This window comes from Aythya ferina (assembly GCF_964211825.1).
Source record: "Aythya ferina genome assembly, chromosome: 26".
Classification (NCBI taxonomy): domain Eukaryota; kingdom Metazoa; phylum Chordata; class Aves; order Anseriformes; family Anatidae; genus Aythya; species Aythya ferina.
In genome coordinates this window covers 4,676,680-4,697,742 of record NC_140324.1, presented here as the reverse complement: position 1 = coordinate 4,697,742, position 21,063 = coordinate 4,676,680, and the positions used below count along the sequence as shown (strand labels likewise).

The following is a 21,063-nucleotide window of genomic DNA, read 5'->3' as shown; positions in this document are numbered from 1 at the left end:
TTATTTCTGCAGAGCAGATGAGTGGAATCCTTTGCAGCCTTCCCCGTCTGTCTTTCCTTTTGCTGCCTTCTCAGGGATGCAGTTGACTTTCTGAGTAGGGCTTTCAGAATAATGCAGCCTACAGGAAGTCTCCCTTTTCACGCCAGTATCCAACTGCTTTTCTTCCTCCAAATAAATAATGCAGTGTTTAGTTTAGGCTGGGGACAGTGCCTGCTTTAGGCTTGCGTTCAAAATCCCATTCCTTCTGAGGTCTTTGGTCCCTTCACTTAAAGTCCTAGACACTTCTAGCTGAGCCTCGTTTGATCCGTGCTTCTTCCACTTGATAAAAGAGCACAGGTTGTCTGCAGGGCTCAGCTGCATGCCCTATAAACCTGTTAGATCCTATAGATCCTATAGGAATCCCTAATAATAATAGCAGGGATCTACGTAGTGTAGAACTAGGGGGTGAAATGTGCACGGTGCTCAGTTCCCTTGTGCTCATCTGGACCCATCTGTCACTGGAAAGCACGACAGAAACCCTCCAAATTCAATGAACTGTGTGTTGCGGATAGGTTTGTGAATTTTCAGCTTAATTAGGTTTAAGAATGTCTAAAAGCAAGTTTTTGTGTCTTTCAGGTTTAAATGGAACATGCAATAATTCTAGTGTACCAACATCAACTTCGGAAATGCCAGATTATTTATTGTGAGTATACTTATTGCTTCTTCCATCGCTTTGGGATCGTGTTTCAGGCTAAAAATCACAGTGTCTCGGTGACTTCTTGTTGGATTTAGGTGTTACTTACTGAACTTTGGAAGGTGGGCTGAAAAAAAAAAAGTATTAGGCCCTTTGCTGATAGTTCCTGAGACCAAAACGGGTCTCAGATCCGTTCTTTGCCTCCTTGTAGGGTTGGTTTCCTGTAAACCAATTATTAAAGTACTTGAGGAAAGGTTGAACACCTTGAAGGGGTTTGGAAGGACTGAACATCTCCGTGTGGTAGATGGGACCTGTGAGAGGAAACGAGCTGCTTCAGCGTTACGGAAGACTGGGCGAGGGGGGATTTTGAGGGGTTAGCTAACTCTGCCCCTCTTCAAAGTCAGGATCAGCTCTAAAACCAGTGAAATATTCCTATATCCTGCGGGTTAGGATGCGAGTTGTTTCACCTCTGACTTTTTTAATCAGATCCCTTCGAGGTTAATTCAGCAGTGCACTTGTCTGCTGTAGCACCCAAGTCCCCGTGCTTTTAATCTGCATAAAACCAGCTCTGTTACGGCCGCAGCTGGGTGGCACTGAGGGGTAGCTGTGGGTGACATTCCACCTGGGTGTCTGTCGGGGTTTTAATGCCCTCACCCAGGGTTTGGCTGTGCTGTGATCTCACAGGAGGTGATGGAGGAGGCAGCGCCCGTTCCTGGCTCTGCACTGGGGTTATCTGGGGGATGTGCAGGGCTCTTGTACGGTTTTGCTGGGCTGCATGAACTGCACAACTGCTTTGAGTTGGCCTTTGCAGGGCTCCAGCAGCATTCAGAGAACAGGGGTGGGTGCCGTTTGCTTTTTTCGCTGGCGACATTTGTGCTGGTCCCTCCTAGGGAGGGTTACTGCAGCTCCTTGCTCCATCTCCAAAGGAACCCCGTGAGGTTTATGAACCCCCCTAAGGTCTGTCGTCTCACCCTGGGCTGTGCCCTGGCTGTTTTGATGACGAGTTCCTTATCTCATGTTAGCACGTCCTGTGTAGATGCGTTTTTGTGCCGACCCCTCTCCAGGAGCCAGCTCTCGAAGGCTGGAAAATTGAAAAAGGCTGAAAAGGCTGAAAAAAAAAGTGCATTGAAGTTAATGCAATGAAAGTTTTCCCTTAATTTGACACCTCAGGTAGCCTGTACGTGCTCAGGCACCGTGTTGCAGACGGAGCAAGGTGGCAAATGAGAGTCATCACCTGTGGAAAGAGGAGCTTTGGCATCACAGAGGGCTGGCTGCAGAATGTCAGGTTTAATGGCTTCTTGTTGAGCTGAACGACTTTCAAAGGGCCTCAGAGGCACATCTGTTAAACGCGAGCTCTTGGTGTTGTATTCAGCTCCTTGGGTATCTTCAGGAGGTGCTGGAGACGCATTCAGCCTATTCAATGTGCTGCTTACCCCGTGCTTGCCACATAATAGCACTGCGAGCATTTTGCAGTGATAGCTGAGCGGTTTTTGTGTTCCTTTAAAGACTCGGAGCGCTGGAAGCATCGTATTCCTGCTGTTCCAAGGTCTGGCACAGATGCAGAACTCCATGTTCTGGGGGGACAGCAGGAATCAGAAAAGCTGTAGCAGTGCTATCTGAGTGTCCTCCTACACCCTCATCTGCTCGCAGGCTTTGCTGTACCTGCATATCCCAGCCTGTCTTGCAGAGATAGGAAGTTTTCGGAGCAAATATTATCTTGTTTCACAGAGAGGTCAAGGTACAGTAGTTATCTCAGTGCCACTGTCGTGCAGATCGTAGGAGACCGTATTTGTTTCCCGGGGCAGTCAGTCACCTGGCAGACTTGTCATCCTGCTCTTGGCACCGCAGCCTTCGTGCTGCCCGCGGAGAAGACTCACTAAACCGCTTAACGAAATTATTCTCCCTCTAGAAAATACGCAGCCATTTCCTCTTCGGAGCAGCGTCAGAGTTACAAAAACGACTTCAACGCGGAGTACAACGAGTACAGAGACCTGCACGCTCGGATAGAGAGGATAACCCGGCGGTTTACGCAGTTAGACTCCAAGCTGAAGCAACTTTTGCAGGGCTCTGAAGAATACAAGGTAGAGACAAATTCATCCTTCTAAAAGCTGCCTCTGCCAGTGGGGCTGCCGCAGCTCGCTCTGTGCACGGGGCTCTCCGGGCTGGTTGCTGGAGGCCCCGTGTTCTGCCCGGGAAAGAAATGCCCAGAGCCCGGGACTGGTGGATGCAGAACGTGCACACAGCTGACAGCTTTGTGGACTGTTCTTAAAACAGCTCTGTGTTCTTTCGTTTTCAAGCTGGAGCACACATCATGGTACTTGTTGACAAGGAAAGGCCTCAGTGAGACAATTGGCGTCCTCAGCCAAAAGCTGCTGGAAGCTATTAGTGTGTCCCAGCCAGAAAACTCATATTCGCACATATGGTAGCGTATCGGGGCTGGAAGGGGAGTTAGGACAGGGTCATCTGTTTCTCTCCAATCTTTGATCTTAATAATGTAGCATTATTCAACTTGTCAGACCGATTTTAGAAGAGCTTTAACTATTCATTATCTTGAGAAAATAAGGCTCAACGAGTATAACAAACAGATTTTTGCAGAGCACGTATTGTACTGAGCACAGTTTCTTCCCTCAGACGTCCTGCCCCTCTTTGAGAAATCTCCTGATTCCTCACTGAAATGTTCTCATGTCTCGGGGAAAAATTAGTCTGAGCTGTGGAGGAAGCGTTAATTACCCTGTCAATTCCAGTGCTCGTTACAGGTAGATTTTGTGGCTGGGGAATTGAGACAGGGAACTGTTCCTTCCCGTGCCCCTGCTGTTATCACCAGGGAGAAGGTTTGGGTCAGAATTTGGAGGAAATGTGCATCTCATGCCGTGGGTAAATGCTTCAGGTTGCAGGAGTGCTGGCTGTTCTGAAAACAAGCTATCTTTTCCTTTTTCAGACCATCCATGATCAAATATTACAGGAATACCGGAAAATTAAAAAGGTAAGGAAAAAATACTTGCCCATAAACAAGGCTTTTGGGTGGTGCCCCTAGCGACTGAAAGAAATGGGTGCTTGCCAAGTGAAAACCCAGCCTCGAGCTTACGAGCAGACCTTTGTTCAGCTCGAGCCCGTCCAAAGAGTGGTCCTCTCACTGTTCAGAGAGGGTTTGGGGGCAGCTGGGGCTGCTCCGTGCCTCTTGGGGAACGTTTCCACTTTGCTAGTGGTGTGCTAGCAAAAGAAAAACTGTGTTAAGTTTCGTGTTTCCATCCCTTCAAGTGAAGAACAGTTTGTGTTTCGGAGGTAGAGGCCAAGTGATAACGGGATCCTCCAGGTCCTGGGGGCTGCTGGGGTGCTTGATAGGAGCTGAGCTCAGTCTCTAGGACAAACCACTTGGGTAGATAGTCCCCTGTGGTCTCAGCTTGGTTTTTTGTGCGTGGCATACAGAATATTTTGTCTTCACGTGCACATAAAGCAGCTGTTGACTGGGAGGATTTGGGGCTCAGCTGGACGAGGTAGCAGAGCAGAGGCAGGCTGGGGCATCCGGGTACCGGGGCAGGGGCTATTTATGGATACAGCCCTGAGCCCTCTTGTCCCTGGGGGTTTGGGAGCTTTGGGAAGAGTGTCCCTGTGTGGTAAGTTCCTCATTGTTGCAAAGCTCTCAAACTTGCACAATCTGCTGCTAACGTGGGGGCCAAAGGGCAGGTGATGCCTGCTGAAAGCCGCCGCGTGCAGCACAGCTGCTCCAAGCCTCGTGCGAGGTGTGCTCGCTGCCCCGTGATCAGCTCCCTGCAGCTGGGCACTGAGGAGAAGGGATTTATTCAGCTCTTTGGCTGGTTGGAACAGGACAGGTCCTTTCGAAACAAGTGGGTGTCTGCTCTGCCACCCGGTCATCTATTTATACCTTGAGGTCAGAGAGCCTCGGCCGGGTTTGGCGCGGATGTCACTGAAGGGTTGCACTCTGTGACTGCATCTTCCTTTTTCTTTGCAGACTAACCCCAATTACAGCCAAGAGAAGAACCGCTGCGAATACCTCCACAACAAACTGGCTCACATTAAAAAACTGATAGCAGAGTATGACCAACAGCAGTTCTAGCCGGCGCTGATCTGGACTGGGTAGGGCAAAAGTCACCTGGACGTTACGTTCCCTTTTATACAACTAGATTCCTTTCAGAGACGAGCATTAAATTCTTCATGGTGGAAGAACTTGGGGATTTCTTACAGTGGCGAGTCTCTCGTGTCCGCGTCTGAGCCAGGTAGCACGCCAGCGCCTGGCACGGTCCTCTCGAGTTGTAGCCTCTCTGAATGTCGGGATGTAACAAACAAAACTCTGCTTGTTTGAAGCCAGCGATTGACACTTAAGGGAAAAAAAAAAAAAAAAAAAGGCAAAAAAAAGCAAAAAAAAAAAAAAAAAAACTTGCCTAAAGTGACCGAAGCTCCCAAAGGTTAAGAATCAGTAGTTTTCATGGATTAAAAGTTTTGGCATGAAGTGTAATTACCCCTGGCCCAGGTCCGCTGGGTTCCAAATTGTCCTTCAAATGGTGAGGAACTGGAATGCTGCTAGGTTACCTCCTTCTCTGGCACCTGCGACTGTTCATATGCAAGCTGTCTGCTCTCCATGGCACCGTGTTAAATACACCAAGTACCCAGAGCTCTCGTTGTTTGTTCCTGCTTTTGTCATCTCCGGTGTGTGCTCTCTTTGAGGTGGTTGTGTCAGTAGGAGGGGAACAGCCCGGGGATCTGCACCGGGTGCCTGGCGCCGTGCAGATGCGGATCCTGATCCTTCCTCTCAAGGTCTCGGGGCCAGGCGTGCGGTGGGATCCAGCGGGCGCAGACCTCGCAGCCCAGTCTGCCTGCGTTACCCCTCACGTACCAGTGCTGGGAAGACTGAGACCCGTCTGTCTTTGACTTTTATAATTTTCTACCGAGGCAGCCAATTTTCTTAATTGCTTAATGAGACTATGGTCTATTTTTGTATAACAAAAAAAAAAAAAAAAGCAAAAAAAAAAAAAAAAAAGCATCTTTTTCTAAAACTGTGCCTCCCTTTTCCTTTTAGGCCAAGTGTTTCAGAACCTTTCCTGTCTTACAATTGCAGTGTTACTGAAGCTCGTTGGATAGTTACCCAGAGAAGTTATTTTATTACCTGTAATGACCCATAGGAGAGGAGGGGGCGGGGGGTGGGGAACGTGATGCTTTCTTCGTTTTTTTTTGTCTTATTTCCAAAGAAGCAGCAGCAGAAAACCATTCTCAGAACAGGCGCCTGAGTGTGAGAGAAGCAAGGTAGCGTTTTCCCATGCGGGTCACTTCCCCTGTTGTGCTTTATCTAGCCAGCTTCTCGTCGCAGTCTTTCTTCTTGATTTTTTTTTTTTTTTTTTTCCTTTTTTTGGACTTGAAGGGAACATTTTTAGAGTATGGCCAGGGTGTGAGAAACACGCCAAAAAGCACAAAGGTGTCCTTTAACTCTGCTATTTCTTTCTCTCCCCTCTCCCCTTTTAATCCTGCCAGCCTGTGCGATTTGACTTCTTCCCGCTTCCGTTTATCTCAAAGTAAAGGATTACTTTCCCGGGGCGTCTCCTTCCCTTGGAGGTTGCACTGAAGAGTCTTTCACCCTTTGAAGGAGCGGAATGGCAGAGTTGAGGAGGGAAACAGTTCTTTTACAAGAAGCAGTTTATTTTTCCACCCCAAAAAAGTGGGTCCATCTGCTGTATTTAAAAAAAATACATCCATTATATCCAAAATACCCATTCTGGCTAGGTTGTTCTTGCTGTGTCGCCCGGACAGGGCCTCCACTTGGCTTTGTCCTTTGCCACATCCCAAGTTTCCATCCCTGCCGTGTTGTCTGCAGACGTCCAGAGCTCGCCAGGATTTTGCCATCCCGTTCTCCAAAGGGCAGCCTCGGGCTCGAGGGAGCCTCCACGGACAGCAACTGGAAAGCCACGTGTTTCTGCTGGCCCGCAAAACCCAAACTGTTCTGAAGCAGCACAGAAAAGGAGAGGGGGGACGAGATACGATCCCCAAGGATCATGGGGTCTGTAGGGTGAGAGCCCCGCGTGGAAGTCCAGACGAGGCTCCCGGGGTCAGGGCACGCTTCGGGCTCATCTTTTCCTCTGTGAGCAAAGAAGTTGGGCAGTTAGGGAGCTCTGTCCTGCTTGTGGCACACCACGCCTCCAGCGCTTCCAGCAGGAAGGGAAGGCTGGAAGATGCACGTGAAGGAAGGCGAGGAGCTTTTCTCCAGGATTCTTTGTTCTTCCCAGCGGAGCATCACACCTGGTGAGCACCCGGGTTTCTGGAGCAGTGAGCGGTGGCAGGAGGGAACATCAGACGGGCACCCACATCCCTTGGAGCTCGAGTCTCGTCTAGGCTCTGACCTGATTCCAACGAGCTCCCCGTAGCAGCGAATTCGTGCACCGAGGAGGATCCCAGAGGAGCAGCAGGGTCTGCGTTCCTGCCAGCACCGCTGCCAGGGGGCATCAGGACCCTGCCCGGGGTCTGTGCGAGATCCATCACTTCAGAGCCCCCCAGGAGCCTGATCCGAGAGCAGCATCGCTGGCTGGAGCTCACCCAAAGCCAGGGGTGATGATGCTGAGCTCCCCCAGAGTGTGTGCCATGGGGCAGCGCCTGCACATCCCATCCCGGTCCCAGTGGGACTGCGTCCACCTGGGAGCAAGAGGCAATTTGGGCAAGGGGCCAGAAACTCGACCAGCAGGAGAGAGGCAGCAGCTCCGTAACCAAGTCGATTCTTCCATGGAAACGTTTCTCGTTCTGACCCTTAATATTTTGAATGGTTTTTTTTTTTTTTTTTTTTTTTTTTTTGCTTTTTGGGGATCGGGGAGGGAGGGGGAGTAGAGATGGATCTCAATCTTTATACATCTGCTATAAGATATTTTTGCAAACAGAGTTGTATACAAAGATGTATTGTGTACATTTACATGTATATTCTGGAACTTCTAAAAATTTGAATATAAAACTGAAAATATTTAATGAATATCCAAACTGTGAGACCCAATTAGCATTCAACAACTTTCTGCTTCACTTTTCTTTTGGACTGTGTTAAAGAATTGTAGTCGAATCTGCCTTTTTTTTTTTTTTTTTTCTTTTTAGAGATTATGAAGCTAGGCAAATTTTGTGCTTTTTGGGTTAATAGAAACCAGTTCTAGGTGATTAAGTATGATCTTAACTTATTGATACTGTGTTTTACTTTGTAATATTGTACTGTGGATAAAACTATATTGAGCCATGGAGTTGGAGTTTACAAAAGAGCTTTTCACTTTGCCAAAATGTTACAATTTAAAGGCAGCATAGTCTTCAGCTTTCCTAATCTTTTCTTAAGAGCTAGTGTCCTTTTTTGTACACTAAAAAGCTGAATGCTGATTTTGCAACATATAATAAATTCACTGTATTGGAAAACAAGCAAACAATAAGGTTGTATATTTCTTTTCAGTGCTTCTTAACTGCAAGAAAACGCGAGAAAGGTGATAAATGTCTGAAATGGCTTTTGAAAGCAGGAAGCTTAAAGGAAACCGAGTCGTTTGAATGGGTTTTAGTAGGTAAGGGAAGGAAAAACAAAAGGTGGGCTGCAGCGGGGATGCTGTTCCTTGAGTCTGGGGCAGACGTGGCCGGGCAGGAGCTGGAGGCAGCCAGCGTGGTCCTGGCTTCCTGAGCCAGAGCTCAGGGTACACTTGGTGGCTTGGTTGTGCACAGATTTTGTCCCTTTTTCTGCTTTTCCTTCCCAGGGCTCAGCCTTCCCTCTCCTGCCGGCTGCTTGCTGTTCTGCAGCTGGCTCTGCCCCGTCCCTGCCTCTGCTGCTCGCCACGGCTGCAGCAGGCACAGCGGAGCAGAAACGCTCTGGGAGCTGCTTTGGGATCCCCTCTAACAGGGTGACAGACACGGGTTCATGGATCTCAAGGCCAGAGCTGCTGGCAGATCACGCTCCATCCACCTGTGCAAATAACGAGCCAGCGTTCGTCTGTGCTTGGCTCCCTGCTAGTGCCAGAGCCTGGATTTACCTCCAAAATTGTGAGATAACGATGAAGCGAGTGCACGCAATCCAGCAATCAAATAATGTGGCGAAGGAATAGATATTTTAGCTTTTTTGTTGTTGTTGTTTTTGAAAGTGGAGGGAAATGGACTCTGCTTGGGTCTTATTTCACGGGCTTCAGCTTTGGAAAAGGAAAATGCAGGGAAGGGATGCTCCTGCAGCTGAGGGTTTGCTCGCAGGGGGTGAGCCGGGTGCGTGGAGCCTGGTGGTGCTTTTCCAGAGTGCTTAGGGAGAGAGAACCAAGGCCTCGTGTTTGCTGAGCTGTGCTCTTGCAGGTTCTGGGCAGCCTGGGGCAAAACCCTCAGGGTTTTACTTCCCAGTGCTGCCCTCAGGAAGATGCAGAGCCCTGGCTGCTGCTTCACCACCTCCCGAGCATCCACAGCTCCTCGTTCCCTGTGCCTCCTGCCCGTTACCTCTGTCACTGGTGCAGTTCTCACCCCCTGTCACCTGCCACCTCCCTGGGGACACCACGTCTGCATCAGCTAAATGCGGGATCGCAGCCGCCTGCGCCTTCTGGGGTCCCCGTCCCCTCCTGCCGCAGCCCAAGGTAATTCCTCCGAGCCCCTGGCAGCTCGCGCTGCCTGGGGTCACGCAGAGAACTAATTAACTCCGAGCAGCACCAGTGGAAATTTACTGGCTGCTTCCTCTGTGCCAGAGCCAGCCCGGCTCCAGAAGCTTCCCTTCTTATCTGAACCCGGCTGGGAACCCGCGGCCGCCGGCCTTCGGCGGGGGCACGCGGCACGGAGCAGCTCGGGGCTGCAGAAATCCCCCAATTTTGGGGCTGCGAGCGGGGCAGCATCCCCGGGGCGAGGTGTGGACCTCGTGCAGCTCCACGAGGAGCCTCGACCACGATCACCGAGCTGGCACCCAGCGGTGTCCCCGTGTGGCACGCCACGCTGTCCCCAGGTCACCAAACGGGGCGCGCCGAGGGCTGCGGGATGCTCGAAGCGCGGCGGGGCAGCCGCGGGTTTTTCCGTCCCGCGGGGTCGGGTCGGTGCGTGCGCCTTTTGCTTGGCGGCTCGTTTCCAGGAGGAAGCTCATTAGCCTAATTTGCCCTCGACGCGCTCGGCCGGAGCCGGTCCCTCTGGCGGCACCGCCGCCGTGCTCCCACCGCGGCGACCACCCCGTCCTGTCCGTCCGTCCGTCCCTTTGCACCCGTCCGTCTGTCCTTGGGTGCGTGGCTCCCGGCGGGTCACGGCGAGGGGACAGGAAGGAGAGGAAAAGGAGCTGCCAGCAGCGGCCGTGGGCGAAGATAAGGGAGGGTCAGAGGCTGGGGGTTATTTAACACGAAGGGAAAAATCCCAAAGGTGCAGGAGGCAGCCGGCTGCGGGACAGAGGGCTTGGGGTAAAAACAAGGGAATGGGGGCGATATTATAGGGGAAAGGGATGGGGAATGAGGGGTGCCCTCCAGGGGGTCCCCACAACCCATCTCCCCCTCAATTGTGGGAAGAGAATCAGGCCCCGAACGCGACGTATGGGTGGGTTTGGGGCCTCGTGGAGGTTTTTTTTTTTTTGGGGGGGGGACACCTCCTGGTGCCATTGCTCCGGGGCTGTGCTGGTCGCTATGGCTCCGTGCTCGCCTGGCCCCCCGCCAGCCCCCGGCAGCTGGGGAGCGAAGGCGCTGGGCGGCCGGCCCGGGCGCCCGGCCCATGAGCGCCGGGAGCAGGAACAAGGGAGCCCCGCTCATGCGGTGCCGAGCGTGGGAGGGGTGGGAAGGGAGTGGGGGAAGGAACAATGGTGGGAGTTCTGGGAGGGGGCAAAAAAAGGAAAGCCAGTGGAAAAATACCAGTTCTCGGCCCCTGGCAGCGCTGCCTGCCCGGACCCTCCCCGCCCCAGGATTATTGTACAAAGAAATGTTATTTTTGTTTCAATAATTTGCTGAGGCGCTGGAATTCCAGCGCGGGGCTCGTTTTGTGCTGCAGCCCCGGCACTGAGGGCGCATTGTTCCGCCGCTGCCCACGGCCTGGATGTGGCCCTCGGGCCCCGACGCCCCCGGCACCGCCGATGCCCGGCGGCTTCCCCCAGCAGGTGCCCGGCCCCGGTGGTCCCCACGTGTCGTCCCCTTTCCTATATGCGCCCCCCCCAAAAAAAAAATAATAAATCTCTGCGCACGCTTGGCGGTGCCAGCGGCCCCCGCGGAGCCAGGGCCCGGGGCTGGCGGGTGGGTGGCAGCCGAGCTGTCCTCGCCACGTCGGCGGGGAGCATGGGTGGGGAAGGGGCTGGGAGCGCTGGGGGGGGGACACGGGCGTTGCTCCTGCTCCGGGGGGGGGTGTTGGGGAAAGAGGGGGGGGGGTTGCTTTGAAGCGGGGCCGTCCCATTGAAATGGCAGCCAGGCCCCCCGGGACCCCCCTCGCTGTCCCGCTCCATGGAGGCTGGGAGCAGCCTCCTGGCGGCCTCTCCCACAGCCAACGGGGGGGGGCAGCGCCCTATGGCCCCCTCCCCACAATGGGGTGGGGGCCGTGGGGGGGGACAGGGATGCAGGGTGCCACCGTCGGGGTGCCCGTGCTGGGGGCTGAGGGGTCAGCACGCTGGGGGCTCCGGGATGCCCAAGCTGGGGGTGCTGGAGGCTGCGGGGTGATGGTGCTGGAGGCTGTGGGGTCCCCAAAATGAGGGATTTGGGATGCCCAAGCCGGGGGCTGCACGGTGATGGGGGCTGCGGGGTGATGGTAATGGGATGTGGGATACCCAAGCTGGGGGCTACGGGGTGATGGGGGCTGCGGGGTGATGGTAATGGGGGCTGTGTCATCCCCCAAATGGGGGAGTTGGGATACCCAGACTGGGGGCTGCAGGGTGCTGGTGCTGGGGGCTGCGGGGTCCCCAAAAATGGGGGCTTTGGGATGCCCAAACCAGGGGCTGCAGGGCGATGGTGATGGGGGTTACGGGGTCCCCACAATGGGGGCTTTGGGACGCCCAAGCCGGGGGCTGCAGGGTGCGGGGTGCTGCGGGGCGACGGTGCCAGGATCTCCAGGTCCCCATTTGGGGAGCTCCAGGGGTCCCCTTGCAGGGGGGGTCTCGGGGATGCCCCAGGGCAAGCTCCGGTTCCCCCCCCCCTCATCCCCATCCCCCGCAGCTCCGGAAACCCCGGACCCGGGGCCGTGAATGGGCGGAAAGCAGCGGCGGGACCCCCCCCACACCCCCCCTCGACGGCCCCGGCCCCGGTGCCACTTCCCCTTCCCGGGTCAGCGGCCGCTTCCCCTTCTGGAGGCGCGGCGCTGCGGGAGGGCTCGGCCCGCCCCGCTCCGTGCCCCTCCGGTGAGAACCGGGGGTGGGGGTGGTGGTGGTGGTGGGGGGGGGCACGGAACCCCCATCCCCCCTGGGGACCCCCTCCCCGGGGACCCCCTGCCCTTGGTGCGCGCACGGAGCCGGTGCGGGGCGCACGGAGCGCGCAGCGCAGCGGTGGCCGGGGGCGAGCTGGGGCCGTGCCCGGTGCCCCCCCCACCGGTACCGGGGCACGTGCGGGGGCGGGAGGGGGGGGGGGACGAGACCAAGGAGGGGGGGGGTCCGGCGAGGATGGAAAGTTTTGGGCTGGGCGGAGCCGGGGGGGGGGCGGGCCCTGGGAGCCGATTAAGCGGCGGGAGCCGAGGGGAAGCCCCAGCCGCGCTCGCATCCCCCCGTGGGGCAGCCACCGGCACCGGGCTCCTGCGCGCCCCCCGCTCCGGTGAGTGCCCCCCCCCCACCGCCTCCCAAACCGGGGCGGGGATGGGAGGGGGGTGGGACCCGGCTCCTGCCGCCCCCCCCCTTCCCCGAGCCGCTGGGGACGGCCCCGGGGTCGCCGCGTCCCCGCGTCCCCTCCCCGGGCTGCGCGCTCCGGGCCGGCCCCCCCCCCATCCCCCGAGGGTCCCGGTGGCACGGAGCTGGGGGGGGGGGTTGGCTCCGGTCCCGGTGTCCCCGGGAAGCCCCGGTGCTGGCCCCGGTAACCCCCGGTAACCCCGGGTCCTGCTGGCACCGGTCCCTTGTGCCATCTGCTGCCCGGGGGATGGGGACAGTGGGGACTTTGGGGACAGGGGACTTTGGGGACAGAGGGGATTTTGGGGACAATGGGGGCTTTGGGGACAGTGGGGACAGCCTGCCCTGTGCCATCCCCGCTTGTCGGGGGCTCGGTGATGTCCTGGGGTTGGGGGCGGCGGTGCTGAGCTGGGAGGGGACAGGGACAGGGACAGGGGCTTGGAGCCAGCCGTCCCCAGCGGCACAGCCCCGGAGCCGCGTCCCAGCGGGGTGGGTGGAGATGGGGGGTGGGGGGGGGGAAGGCCCCGGCGTGCCAGGCTCCGGGGGTGCCACCCATTTCCTCCAATTCCAGCTCGAGGAACAATGGCAGAGACATTCCTTGTGGAGAGCCCCGATGTCACGTACAGCAAGGACTTCATCGAGGCCAAGTACACGTACAGCACCGTGCACGTCTGCAAGGAGAACGGCGTCACCAAGGTACGGGATGGGGGCGGCGGGTTCGGGGACACCGACACCCGGCCTGGTGGCACCGGGTCCAGGGGTCCGGCCCGTTGGGTGCTCGCTCACCTCCCCGGTGTCTGCGCCACGCAGGTGAGGCCGTGCTCCACCCGCTTCACCTTCCGCACGGGGCGGCAGGTCCCCCGCCTGGGGCTGATGCTGGTGGGCTGGGGAGGCAACAACGGCACCACGGTGACGGCGGCCGTGCTGGCCAACAGGCTGGGCCTGTCCTGGATGACCAAGACGGGGCGCAAGGTGGGTGTCCGGGCTGCACCCCGATGGGGATGGGGGCACCCGAGGTGGTCCCGTCCCCACCTGGGTCCTGCGGAAGGGGGGCTGCAGCCCCAGGTTCCTGGGGTTCCTGTTTTTTGGGGGCCGGTTGCTCATCCTTGTGCTCTTCTCCGCAGAAAGCCAACTACTACGGCTCGCTGCTCCAAGCCTCCACCGTGTGCCTGGGCACCGGCCCCACCGGTGATGTCTACGTGCCCTTCCGGGACCTGCTGCCCATGGTGCACCCCAACGACATCGTCTTCGATGGTAGGTGGGGCGGGCGGGGGGTCTGGTGATGGGCAGGGGGTGCGGGACCGGCACGTTCGTGTCCTCCCCCCCCCTCAGGCTGGGACATCTCCTCGCTGAACCTGGCCGAGGCCATGCGGCGGGCAGAGGTGCTGGACTGGCCGCTGCAGGAGCAGCTCTGGCCCCACATGGAGAAGATGAAGCCCCGGCCCTCCATCTACATCCCCGAGTTCATCGCCGCCAACCAGGAGGAGCGGGCGGACAACGTGCTGCGCGGCTCCAAGGCCGAGCAGGTGCCGGGGTTGGGGGGGAGACAACGGGGGGGGGAGCACGGAGCCGGGGGGGGTGAGGAGAAGAAGGGCACGGTGCTGACCTGTTGCACGGTCACGGCAGGTGGAGCAGATCCGCAGGGACATCCGGGACTTCAGGGAGAGCAGCGGGGTGGACAAAGTCATCGTGCTGTGGACGGCCAACACGGAGCGCTTCTGCGACGTGGTGCCGGGGCTCAACGACACCGCCGACAACCTGCTGCGGGCCATCGAGGTGAGGGCACGGCGGAGAGGGAGGGGGACACGCAGACACCACACACAGCACAAACACACACATCGTGCCGCCGTGTCCCCGCAGCGAGGCCTGGAGGTGTCCCCGTCCACGCTCTTCGCCGTGGCCAGCATCCTGGAGGGCTGCGCCTACATCAACGGCTCCCCCCAAAACACCTTCGTGCCGGGCGCGGTGGAGCTGGCCGCCCAGCGCCGCGTCTTCATCTGCGGCGACGACTTCAAGTCAGGGCAGACCAAGCTCAAGTCGGTGCTGGTGGATTTCCTGGTGGGCGCCGGGCTCAAGGTACGCGGGGACGGGGCCGCGCGCGCGGCGCCTCGGGGCCCGTCCGCGATGTCCCCCCTACCCCGTTTGGGACGGAGCCGGGGGTCGACCCGCCTGCTGCCCCCACCCAGACCAAGTCCATCGTGAGCTACAACCACCTGGGGAACAACGACGGGAAGAACCTCTCGGCCCCGCAGCAGTTCCGCTCCAAGGAGATCTCCAAGAGCAACGTGGTGGATGACACGGTGCAGGCCAACCCCGTCCTCTACGGCCCGCACGACAAACCCGACCACTGCGTGAGTTGGGGGGGGGGAGGCTGATATTTGGGGAGGGGGTCCGTGGGGTGACGGGGGGGGGCTGATTGGGGCGTCCCTCGGCAGGTGGTGATCAAATACGTGCCCTACGTGGGGGACAGCAAGCGGGCGCTGGACGAGTACACGTCGGAGATCATGATGGGCGGCACCAACACCATCGTCATCCACAACACCTGCGAGGTGCGCGGGGCCGGTTGGGGAGGGTAGAGGGTAGAGGGGGGGGGGCACATCCCTAAATTTTTTTTTTTTTTGGGGTGGGGGCTTCACCCCGTGCCCCTGGCCGCCCGCAGGACTCGCTGCTGGCCAGCCCCATCATCCTGGACCTGGCCATCCTGACGGAGCTGTGCCAGCGCATCACCTTCTGCACCGAGGGCGACCCCGAATTCCAGGGCTTCCACAGCGTCCTCTCCATCGTCGCCTTCCTCTGCAAGGCCCCCCTGGTCCCCGAGGGCACCCCCGTGGTCAACGCCCTCTTCCGCCAGCGCAGCTGCATCGAGAACATCCTGAGGTACCCGCACCCACGGGTCACCCAAGGGAGCCCCTTTCCTGGGGGGTCCCGGGGTCCCCTCCGCTCTTTGGGACAGGTTCCTGGGGTTTCCGTGCCCCCCGTGGTGGCCGTGCGGGGGTCTCGGTGCCACCCCCCCGGTGCCCCAAGGCTGCGGGTGCCAGACCCAGCCATGGGTCGTGGTGCTCCGTGCCCGGCACCGGTGGGTGCCGGCACCCTTGGGTGCTCAGGATCAACGCGGGGGGTGTCCGGCACCAGCGGGTCCTCGGTGCACGAGGTTTGGGGTGCCCAAGGTTTGGGGTGCTCGGTACCGGTGGGTCCCTGTGCCCGGTGCTGGACCCCATGTGGGGGGGGTACTGGTGCCTGGTGCCCAGCACCAGTGGGTCCCAGTGCTGATGGGGTCCCAGTGCTGGGGGTGCCCAATTTTGGGGGGTCCCCATGCCGGGGGGGGTCCACCACCAGCAGCACCCGGTGCGTAACGCAGGGGGTGCCCAATTCCCCAGGGGGGGTCCCACACCACTGAGCCCCCGTACCCAACGCAAGGGGTGCCGGGTGCCAACTGGTCCCAGCACCCAGCCCCTGCTGGTCCCAGTAGCAGCGGGTCCTGGCACCCGATGCTGATGGGACCCCAACAGTGTCCCCAATCCTGCGGGGTGCTGCTGCAGGGGGTGCCCAGTGCCATGGGGTCCCGGTACCCAATATTTGGGGTCCCTAATCCTGATGGGTCCTGGTACGTGGGGTGCCTAGGGTTATGGGGTCCTGGTACCCAATAACTGGGGGGTCCCAAACTTGGTGGGTCCCAGTGAATGGGGTGTACGGGGCCATAGGGTCCTGGTACCCAATATTGGGGGTCTCCAATCCCATTGAGTCCCAGTGCATGGGGTACCCAGGGCCATGGGGTCCTGGTACCCAATATTTGGGGTCCCTAATCCTGGTGGGTGCTGGTACATGGGGTGCCCAGGGTCATGGGGTCCTGGTACCCAAGATTTGGGGTCTCCAATCCCATTGGGTCCTGGTGCATGGGGTGTGCAGGGCTGGGGGTCCTGGCACCCAATATTTGGGGGGGGGGTCCCCAATCCTGGTGGCTCACGGTGCATGGGGTGCCACGGGGTCTTGATCCCCACTATTTGGGGTCTCCAATCCCATTGGTTCCCAGTGCATGGGGGGTGCCCAGGGTCAATGAGCTCCTGGCACCCGGTCCCTGTGCCCCCCCCCCAACCCCTGACCCTATTTTTTCTCCCCCCCCCCACCCCAAACAGGGCCTGCCTGGGGCTGCCCCCCCAGAACCACATGCTGCTGGAGCACAAGATGCAGCGGCCGGCGCTGAGCCCGAAGCGAGCCTGCCCGGGGGGGGCCGCCTGCCCCCTCACCCCCAAAAAAGCGGCGACCCCCCCCCAGCTCAACGGCCACCCCTGCCCCGGCACCGCGCGGCCGGGACCCCCGCGCCCCCCCCTGCACATCGACGGGGCCAACTAACGCCCGCTGGGGACCCCCCCACCCCAAAAAAAACAAAAAACAAAAAAAAAACAGAATCCCCCCCCCCCCCCAACCCGCCCCCCCCCAGGGTTGGGGGCTCTGCTGTATGGGGATGTGGGGGGGGAGCTCTACCTGCCCCCCCCCCCCCTCCAATTTGGGTGCCTTTTTGTATTTTATATGAGCTTTTTAGGGGGGTGGGGGGGGTGGATATGGGGGGTGGGGGCTGCGACCTGTGCCCCCCCCCCCCCCGCAGCACCCGGTGCCGCGACTCGAAACTGTGAAGCTTTGTACCCCCCCCCTAACCCCCCCCATGGCAATAAACCCGCAGTGCCCCCCCCCCAGCCCCGTCTCGCCTGGTTCCTACCCCCCCCCCCCCCCCCCCGTTTTGCCCCCCCCCAGACCCCCCAGGAGGAGCCGAAAACCTTTTTTTTCTGAAAAAAATCAAATTACATTTATTGATGCAGGGTCGGTTTTGTGTTTTTTTTTTTTTTTTCCTTTTTTTTGATTTTTTGGGGATTTTTTTTCCGTTTTCTTTTTTTTTTCCTTTTTTTTTTTTTTATAATTTTTAACGATTTTTTTTTCGTTTTTTTTTCCTTTTTTATTTTTTTTTTTTAATTCTTTTCCCCGTTTTTTTTCGAGGGGCTAAAGGCTGGGGGGGGGGGCTAGGAATGGGGGGGGGGGGGGGGGTCACGCTCTCCCTACACAACGACTACGGGGCAGCCCCCCCCCATTCTCTGCCCGATAGGGGGGGGGGGTGCACGGCGGATGGATGGGGGGGGTCATGGGGGGGGTGGGGGGGGGGGCTGAGGTCCTTTCTGTTATAAAAGAGGAAAAAAAGGAGAAAAAAAACAAAATCCTTCATATTAAAGTTTTTTTTTTAAAGTGGTCCCTTGGGGGGGGGGGGGGGGGAATAAGGGGAGGTGGGGGGGGCCCCGGTCTGGCGCTCGGGGTGGGGGGGGGCAGGAAGATCACAGTGCTGGCTGAGCACGCAGACGGGGCTGGGGGGGGGGGTCAGGAGCCGTCCCCCCCCCCCCCCGGGGCTGGTTCGCTACCAAAGTATTGGGGGGGGGGGGGGATAATTTGGGGAGGGGGGGCAGGGGGGGGTTGCTCTGCACTGGGGCCTGCCCTATAGAGTGCTGGGGGGGGGATGCTCCATGGGGGGGGGGGGTTTGGCTTGTACCCCCCCCCCACTAAGCCTGGTTTGGGGGTGCCTCACCCAGCTGGGGGGGGGCTGTGCTGGCTGTGCGCCCCCCCCCCCCCCCCCCAAAATCCCCCCCCCTGGGGCTATGGCAGGGCCAGCATTTGGCTGCCCCCCCCCACTTTAATAATGAGATGGGGGGGGGGGGGCAAAATGACATCGCTCATTAGCATCTCGGCTAATTGCAATCGAGCGCAGTGCCCCAGCTGGGCAGCACACTTTGTTTTTTTTTTTTTGGGGGGGGGGCACACAGCACAGCAACCCCCCCCCAAATAAATACCTATCCCCAATTCCCCCCCCTCCAGGAGCATTGAGGGGGGGGGGTGAAAAGAGCAGGAGGGGGGCGTGGGGGGGGGTTGCTCCCTCCTGCCCGCGGTGCCAGCCCCCCCCCAGGGTGCCCCCCACCCCATAGGATGCCCCCCCCCCATAGAGTGCCCCCCCCCATAGGGTGCTGCGGGGGGGGCACCTGTCTATCGCACGCTGCCGATGCTAATTATTATTATTAATTATTTTTTTTTTTTTAGGGGGGGGGAGCTGGATTTTTTTTTTTTTTTTTTTTGGGGGGGGGGTATTAAATACATTTTTTTTTTTGGCACCGCGGGGGGGGGCGTCGGGTTCTTGGCCGGCGTCGGGCGCTGGGCTCACACGCTCATTGTCATGCTGGGCGAGTACTAAGAGAGAGAGCGGAGACACGGGGGGGTTAGCGGGGCCGGGGGGGGGCATTTTTTTTTGGGGGGGGGGCACACCACCGAGCTTAGGTGCTAGGGGAGGCAAAAGGGGGGGTCCCGTCCTCTGCGGCTGCTCTCCCACAGCCGCCCCCCCCCCAAAAAAGGCAGCTGGGGGGGGGTCACCCGGAGCTTTGGGGTTGCCCCGTGCCCCCCCCCCTGCAGCCCCGACCCCCCCTCCCTCGCCGTTTGCCCCCCCGGGGGTGGCTTTTGTGGTGGGGGGGGGGGTTTCCCGCGGGGGGGTCCCTTACGCTGTCGCTTTGGAAGGGGTTTAAGAAATTGGTGCCCAGCTCCGCGTCGTCCCGGGGGGTGCCGGGGGGGTTGCTCAGCCCCCCAAGGTTACTGGGAGAGCTCTGCGGGGGGGGGGGGGAAATAAAGGATAAATAAATGATAAGGAAATGATAAGGAAATGATAAGGGGGGGGTTTGGGGGGGGTGGGGGGGGGTTGGGGGGGTATGGGGGTGGGTGGAGAGGGGTATAGGGGTGGATTTGGGGGGGGGGTGTCAGTGCATGGGGGGGGTCAGTGTACGGGGGGGGGCAGTGTACAGGGGTCCCAGTTAATGGGGGGGGGTCCCCAGTGGTGCCCAGGGTTGGGGGGGGGCAATGTAAAAGGGGTCCCTGTGCATGGGGGGGGGGTCAGTGCACGGGGGGGGGTCAGTGTATGGGGGGGGCTCCTTGCATGGGGGTCCCAGTTAATGGGGGGGGTGCTCAGGGTCACAGGGGGGCAATGTAAAGGGGGTCCCTGTGCATGGGGGGGGGGGCTCAGTGCAGGGGGGGGGCTCAGTGCATGGGGGGGTTCTCAGTGTATTGTGGGGGGGGGGCTCAGTGAATGTGGGGGGGTCAGGGCATGGGGTCCCAGTTAATGGGGGGGGTCCCCAGTGGTGCCCAGGGTCAGGGGGGTGCTGCTGCATGGGGGGGGGGGCTCAGTGCATGGGGGTCCCGGTGCTTTGGGGGGGGGTCCCGGTCCACTGGGGGGGGGGTGCTGCTGCATGGGGTCCCCCCAATGCATGGTGTGAGGTGTGGGGGGGTCCCAGTGCATGGGGGGGGTCCCAGTGAATGGGGGGCGTCCCAGTCCATGGGGGGGGTCCCAGTGCATGGGGTTGTGTGTGTGTGTGTGGGGGGGGGGTCCTGGAGCCAGGGCCCCCCCCCCCCAGCACATGGGGTCTCCGCACTCACCTTTGGCAGCCCGTCCATGTCCCCAGAGCCTGCAAGGACACCGGCAGCACCATTAGGGGCACCCCCACCCCTGCCTGTGCCCCCCCCCCCCCAAAAAAAAAAAAAACCCTTGTGCCCCCCCCCACGTCCCCATCCCCGCCTGCGCGGTGCCCGGCAGCCCCCAGATGGAGCCCACGGCCCGCAGGATGCTCCTGGGGGGGGGGGGGCACCGCCACGACCTCGGTTTTGGGGTGGGGGGGTCCAAAATTTTATTTTATTTTTTTTTTTTTTTTTTGGGGGGGGGGGGCACCCACCTAAGGAGCCGTTCATGTGGTGGGGCTCCATCGCGCTCATGCCGCCCATGGGTCCCTCCGGCCCCGGCCCCATCGGGAACTGCAAAGGGGGGGGGGAAAAAAAAAAAAAAAAAAAAAAAAAAAAAAAGGGGGGGGGTGGGGGCACTGCTGGGGGTCGTGCCCCCCCCCACAGAGCCCCCCCCTTGTCCCTTGTCCCCCCCCCAGGGCACTCACGTTGGGCCGGGTCCCCGCCGGGCCGATGGGGTTCATCATGGTGTACATGTTCTCGCTGGAGTTGGTGGAGTCTGGGGGGGGCCACGGGGGGGGTTTATGGGGGGGGGCAACGCTTGTGGTGCCCCCCACCCCCCCCACCCCAAGCATAATGCAAGGGGACCCCCCCAAACCCCCCCCCCCCGTATCCCCATCCCATTGACACTCACCTCCGGGGCTGGGCATGATGGGGGTGCCGGGGGGGCCACCGCCCCCGGGGGGGCCCTGGGAATTGGGGGGGGGGCACATCAGAATGGGGGGGGGCACGGAGGGGGGGGGGGTGCAAGCAGAGCAGCCCCCCCATTCCCCCCCCTGAGCCCCCCCGGTACTCACCACGTAGTTCCCGGGGGACGAGGAGGAGTAGGCAATCTGGGGGGGGGGGGGGGGGGGCGAAAAGGGTCAGCACGGGGGGGGCATAGCCCCCTCCCCTTATTTTCACACCCCCCCCAAAAAAAAAAAGCCCCCCCCCAATACTTACGGAGTTGGCGTTGGGGTTTGGCCATGGACCGCGGCCGCCGGGACCCCTGGATGGGAACATTGTGGGGGGCTCATCCGTGTGCCCCCCCCCCAAAAAATAATAAAATTCTGCCCCCCCTCCCGGCCATGTCTGGCCCCCAGGGAGATGGGGGGGGAGGGGGGGGGATTTTTTTTTGGGG

At 59.4% G+C, this 21,063-nt stretch overlaps 3 protein-coding genes across 5 annotated transcripts in view; 2 read left to right on the top strand and 1 right to left on the bottom strand.

The window, feature by feature from the left end:
• Positions 1–5,303, top strand: part of ELL (elongation factor for RNA polymerase II) — a 48,958-nt gene extending 43,655 nt beyond the window's left edge. For both annotated transcript variants that reach the window (XM_084498843.1, XM_084498844.1), the window contains 4 exons: positions 616–682; positions 2,583–2,754; positions 3,612–3,656; positions 4,644–5,303. In XM_084498843.1, coding sequence (XP_084354969.1) covers positions 616–682; positions 2,583–2,754; positions 3,612–3,656; positions 4,644–4,748 — 389 coding nt within the window. In that variant the 3' untranslated portion in view covers positions 4,749–5,303. The remainder of the gene's footprint in view (positions 1–615; positions 683–2,582; positions 2,755–3,611; positions 3,657–4,643) is intronic.
• A 6,568-nt stretch (positions 5,304–11,871) lies between these two features.
• Positions 11,872–16,835, top strand: ISYNA1 (inositol-3-phosphate synthase 1). 2 transcript variants are annotated; one of them, XM_084498846.1, is made up of 11 exons: positions 11,872–11,942; positions 12,988–13,112; positions 13,227–13,388; positions 13,541–13,670; positions 13,749–13,942; positions 14,043–14,192; positions 14,277–14,492; positions 14,603–14,767; positions 14,852–14,965; positions 15,076–15,293; positions 16,550–16,835. In XM_084498846.1, exons 2-11 carry the CDS (start codon positions 12,999–13,001, stop codon positions 16,764–16,766), a joined length of 1,680 nt encoding a protein of 559 aa, XP_084354972.1. In that variant the 5' UTR covers positions 11,872–11,942; positions 12,988–12,998; the 3' UTR covers positions 16,767–16,835. The 2 variants fall into 2 exon arrangements, with proteins under 2 accessions (XP_084354972.1, XP_084354971.1); XM_084498845.1 differs by lacking the exon at positions 11,872–11,942 and adding an exon at positions 12,246–12,348.
• A 1,269-nt stretch (positions 16,836–18,104) lies between these two features.
• On the bottom strand, positions 18,105–20,986 carry SSBP4 (single stranded DNA binding protein 4). Its single transcript, XM_084498894.1, has 8 exons — positions 20,886–20,986; positions 20,741–20,776; positions 20,578–20,632; positions 20,372–20,442; positions 20,159–20,237; positions 19,866–19,894; positions 18,941–19,042; positions 18,105–18,635 (listed from the first exon to the last, which is right to left on the bottom strand). The coding sequence occupies exons 1-8, from the start codon at positions 20,943–20,945 to the stop codon at positions 18,606–18,608; spliced, it is 462 nt and encodes a 153-aa protein (XP_084355020.1). The 5' UTR covers positions 20,946–20,986; the 3' UTR covers positions 18,105–18,605.
• Between the last annotated feature and the right edge of the window lie 77 nt (positions 20,987–21,063).

Bases quoted from the DNA above. Each gene is read 5' to 3' on its own strand.
- SSBP4 (XM_084498894.1), bottom strand. From the start codon at position 20,945: ATGTTCCCATCCAGGGGTCCCGGCGGCCGCGGTCCATGGCCAAACCCC. The intron at 20,633-20,740 runs GTGAGTACCGGG...CCCAATTCCCAG, and splicing joins CGTCCCCCGGGAACTACGTG to GGCCCCCCCGGGGGCGGTGG. The intron at 20,443-20,577 runs GTGAGTGTCAAT...GGCCCCCCCCAG, and splicing joins CATCATGCCCAGCCCCGGAG to ACTCCACCAACTCCAGCGAG.
- ISYNA1 (XM_084498846.1), top strand. From the start codon at position 12,999: ATGGCAGAGACATTCCTTGTGGAGAGCCCCGATGTCACGTACAGCAAG. The intron at 14,493-14,602 runs GTACGCGGGGAC...GCCCCCACCCAG, and splicing joins TGGTGGGCGCCGGGCTCAAG to ACCAAGTCCATCGTGAGCTA. The intron at 14,768-14,851 runs GTGAGTTGGGGG...GTCCCTCGGCAG, and splicing joins ACGACAAACCCGACCACTGC to GTGGTGATCAAATACGTGCC.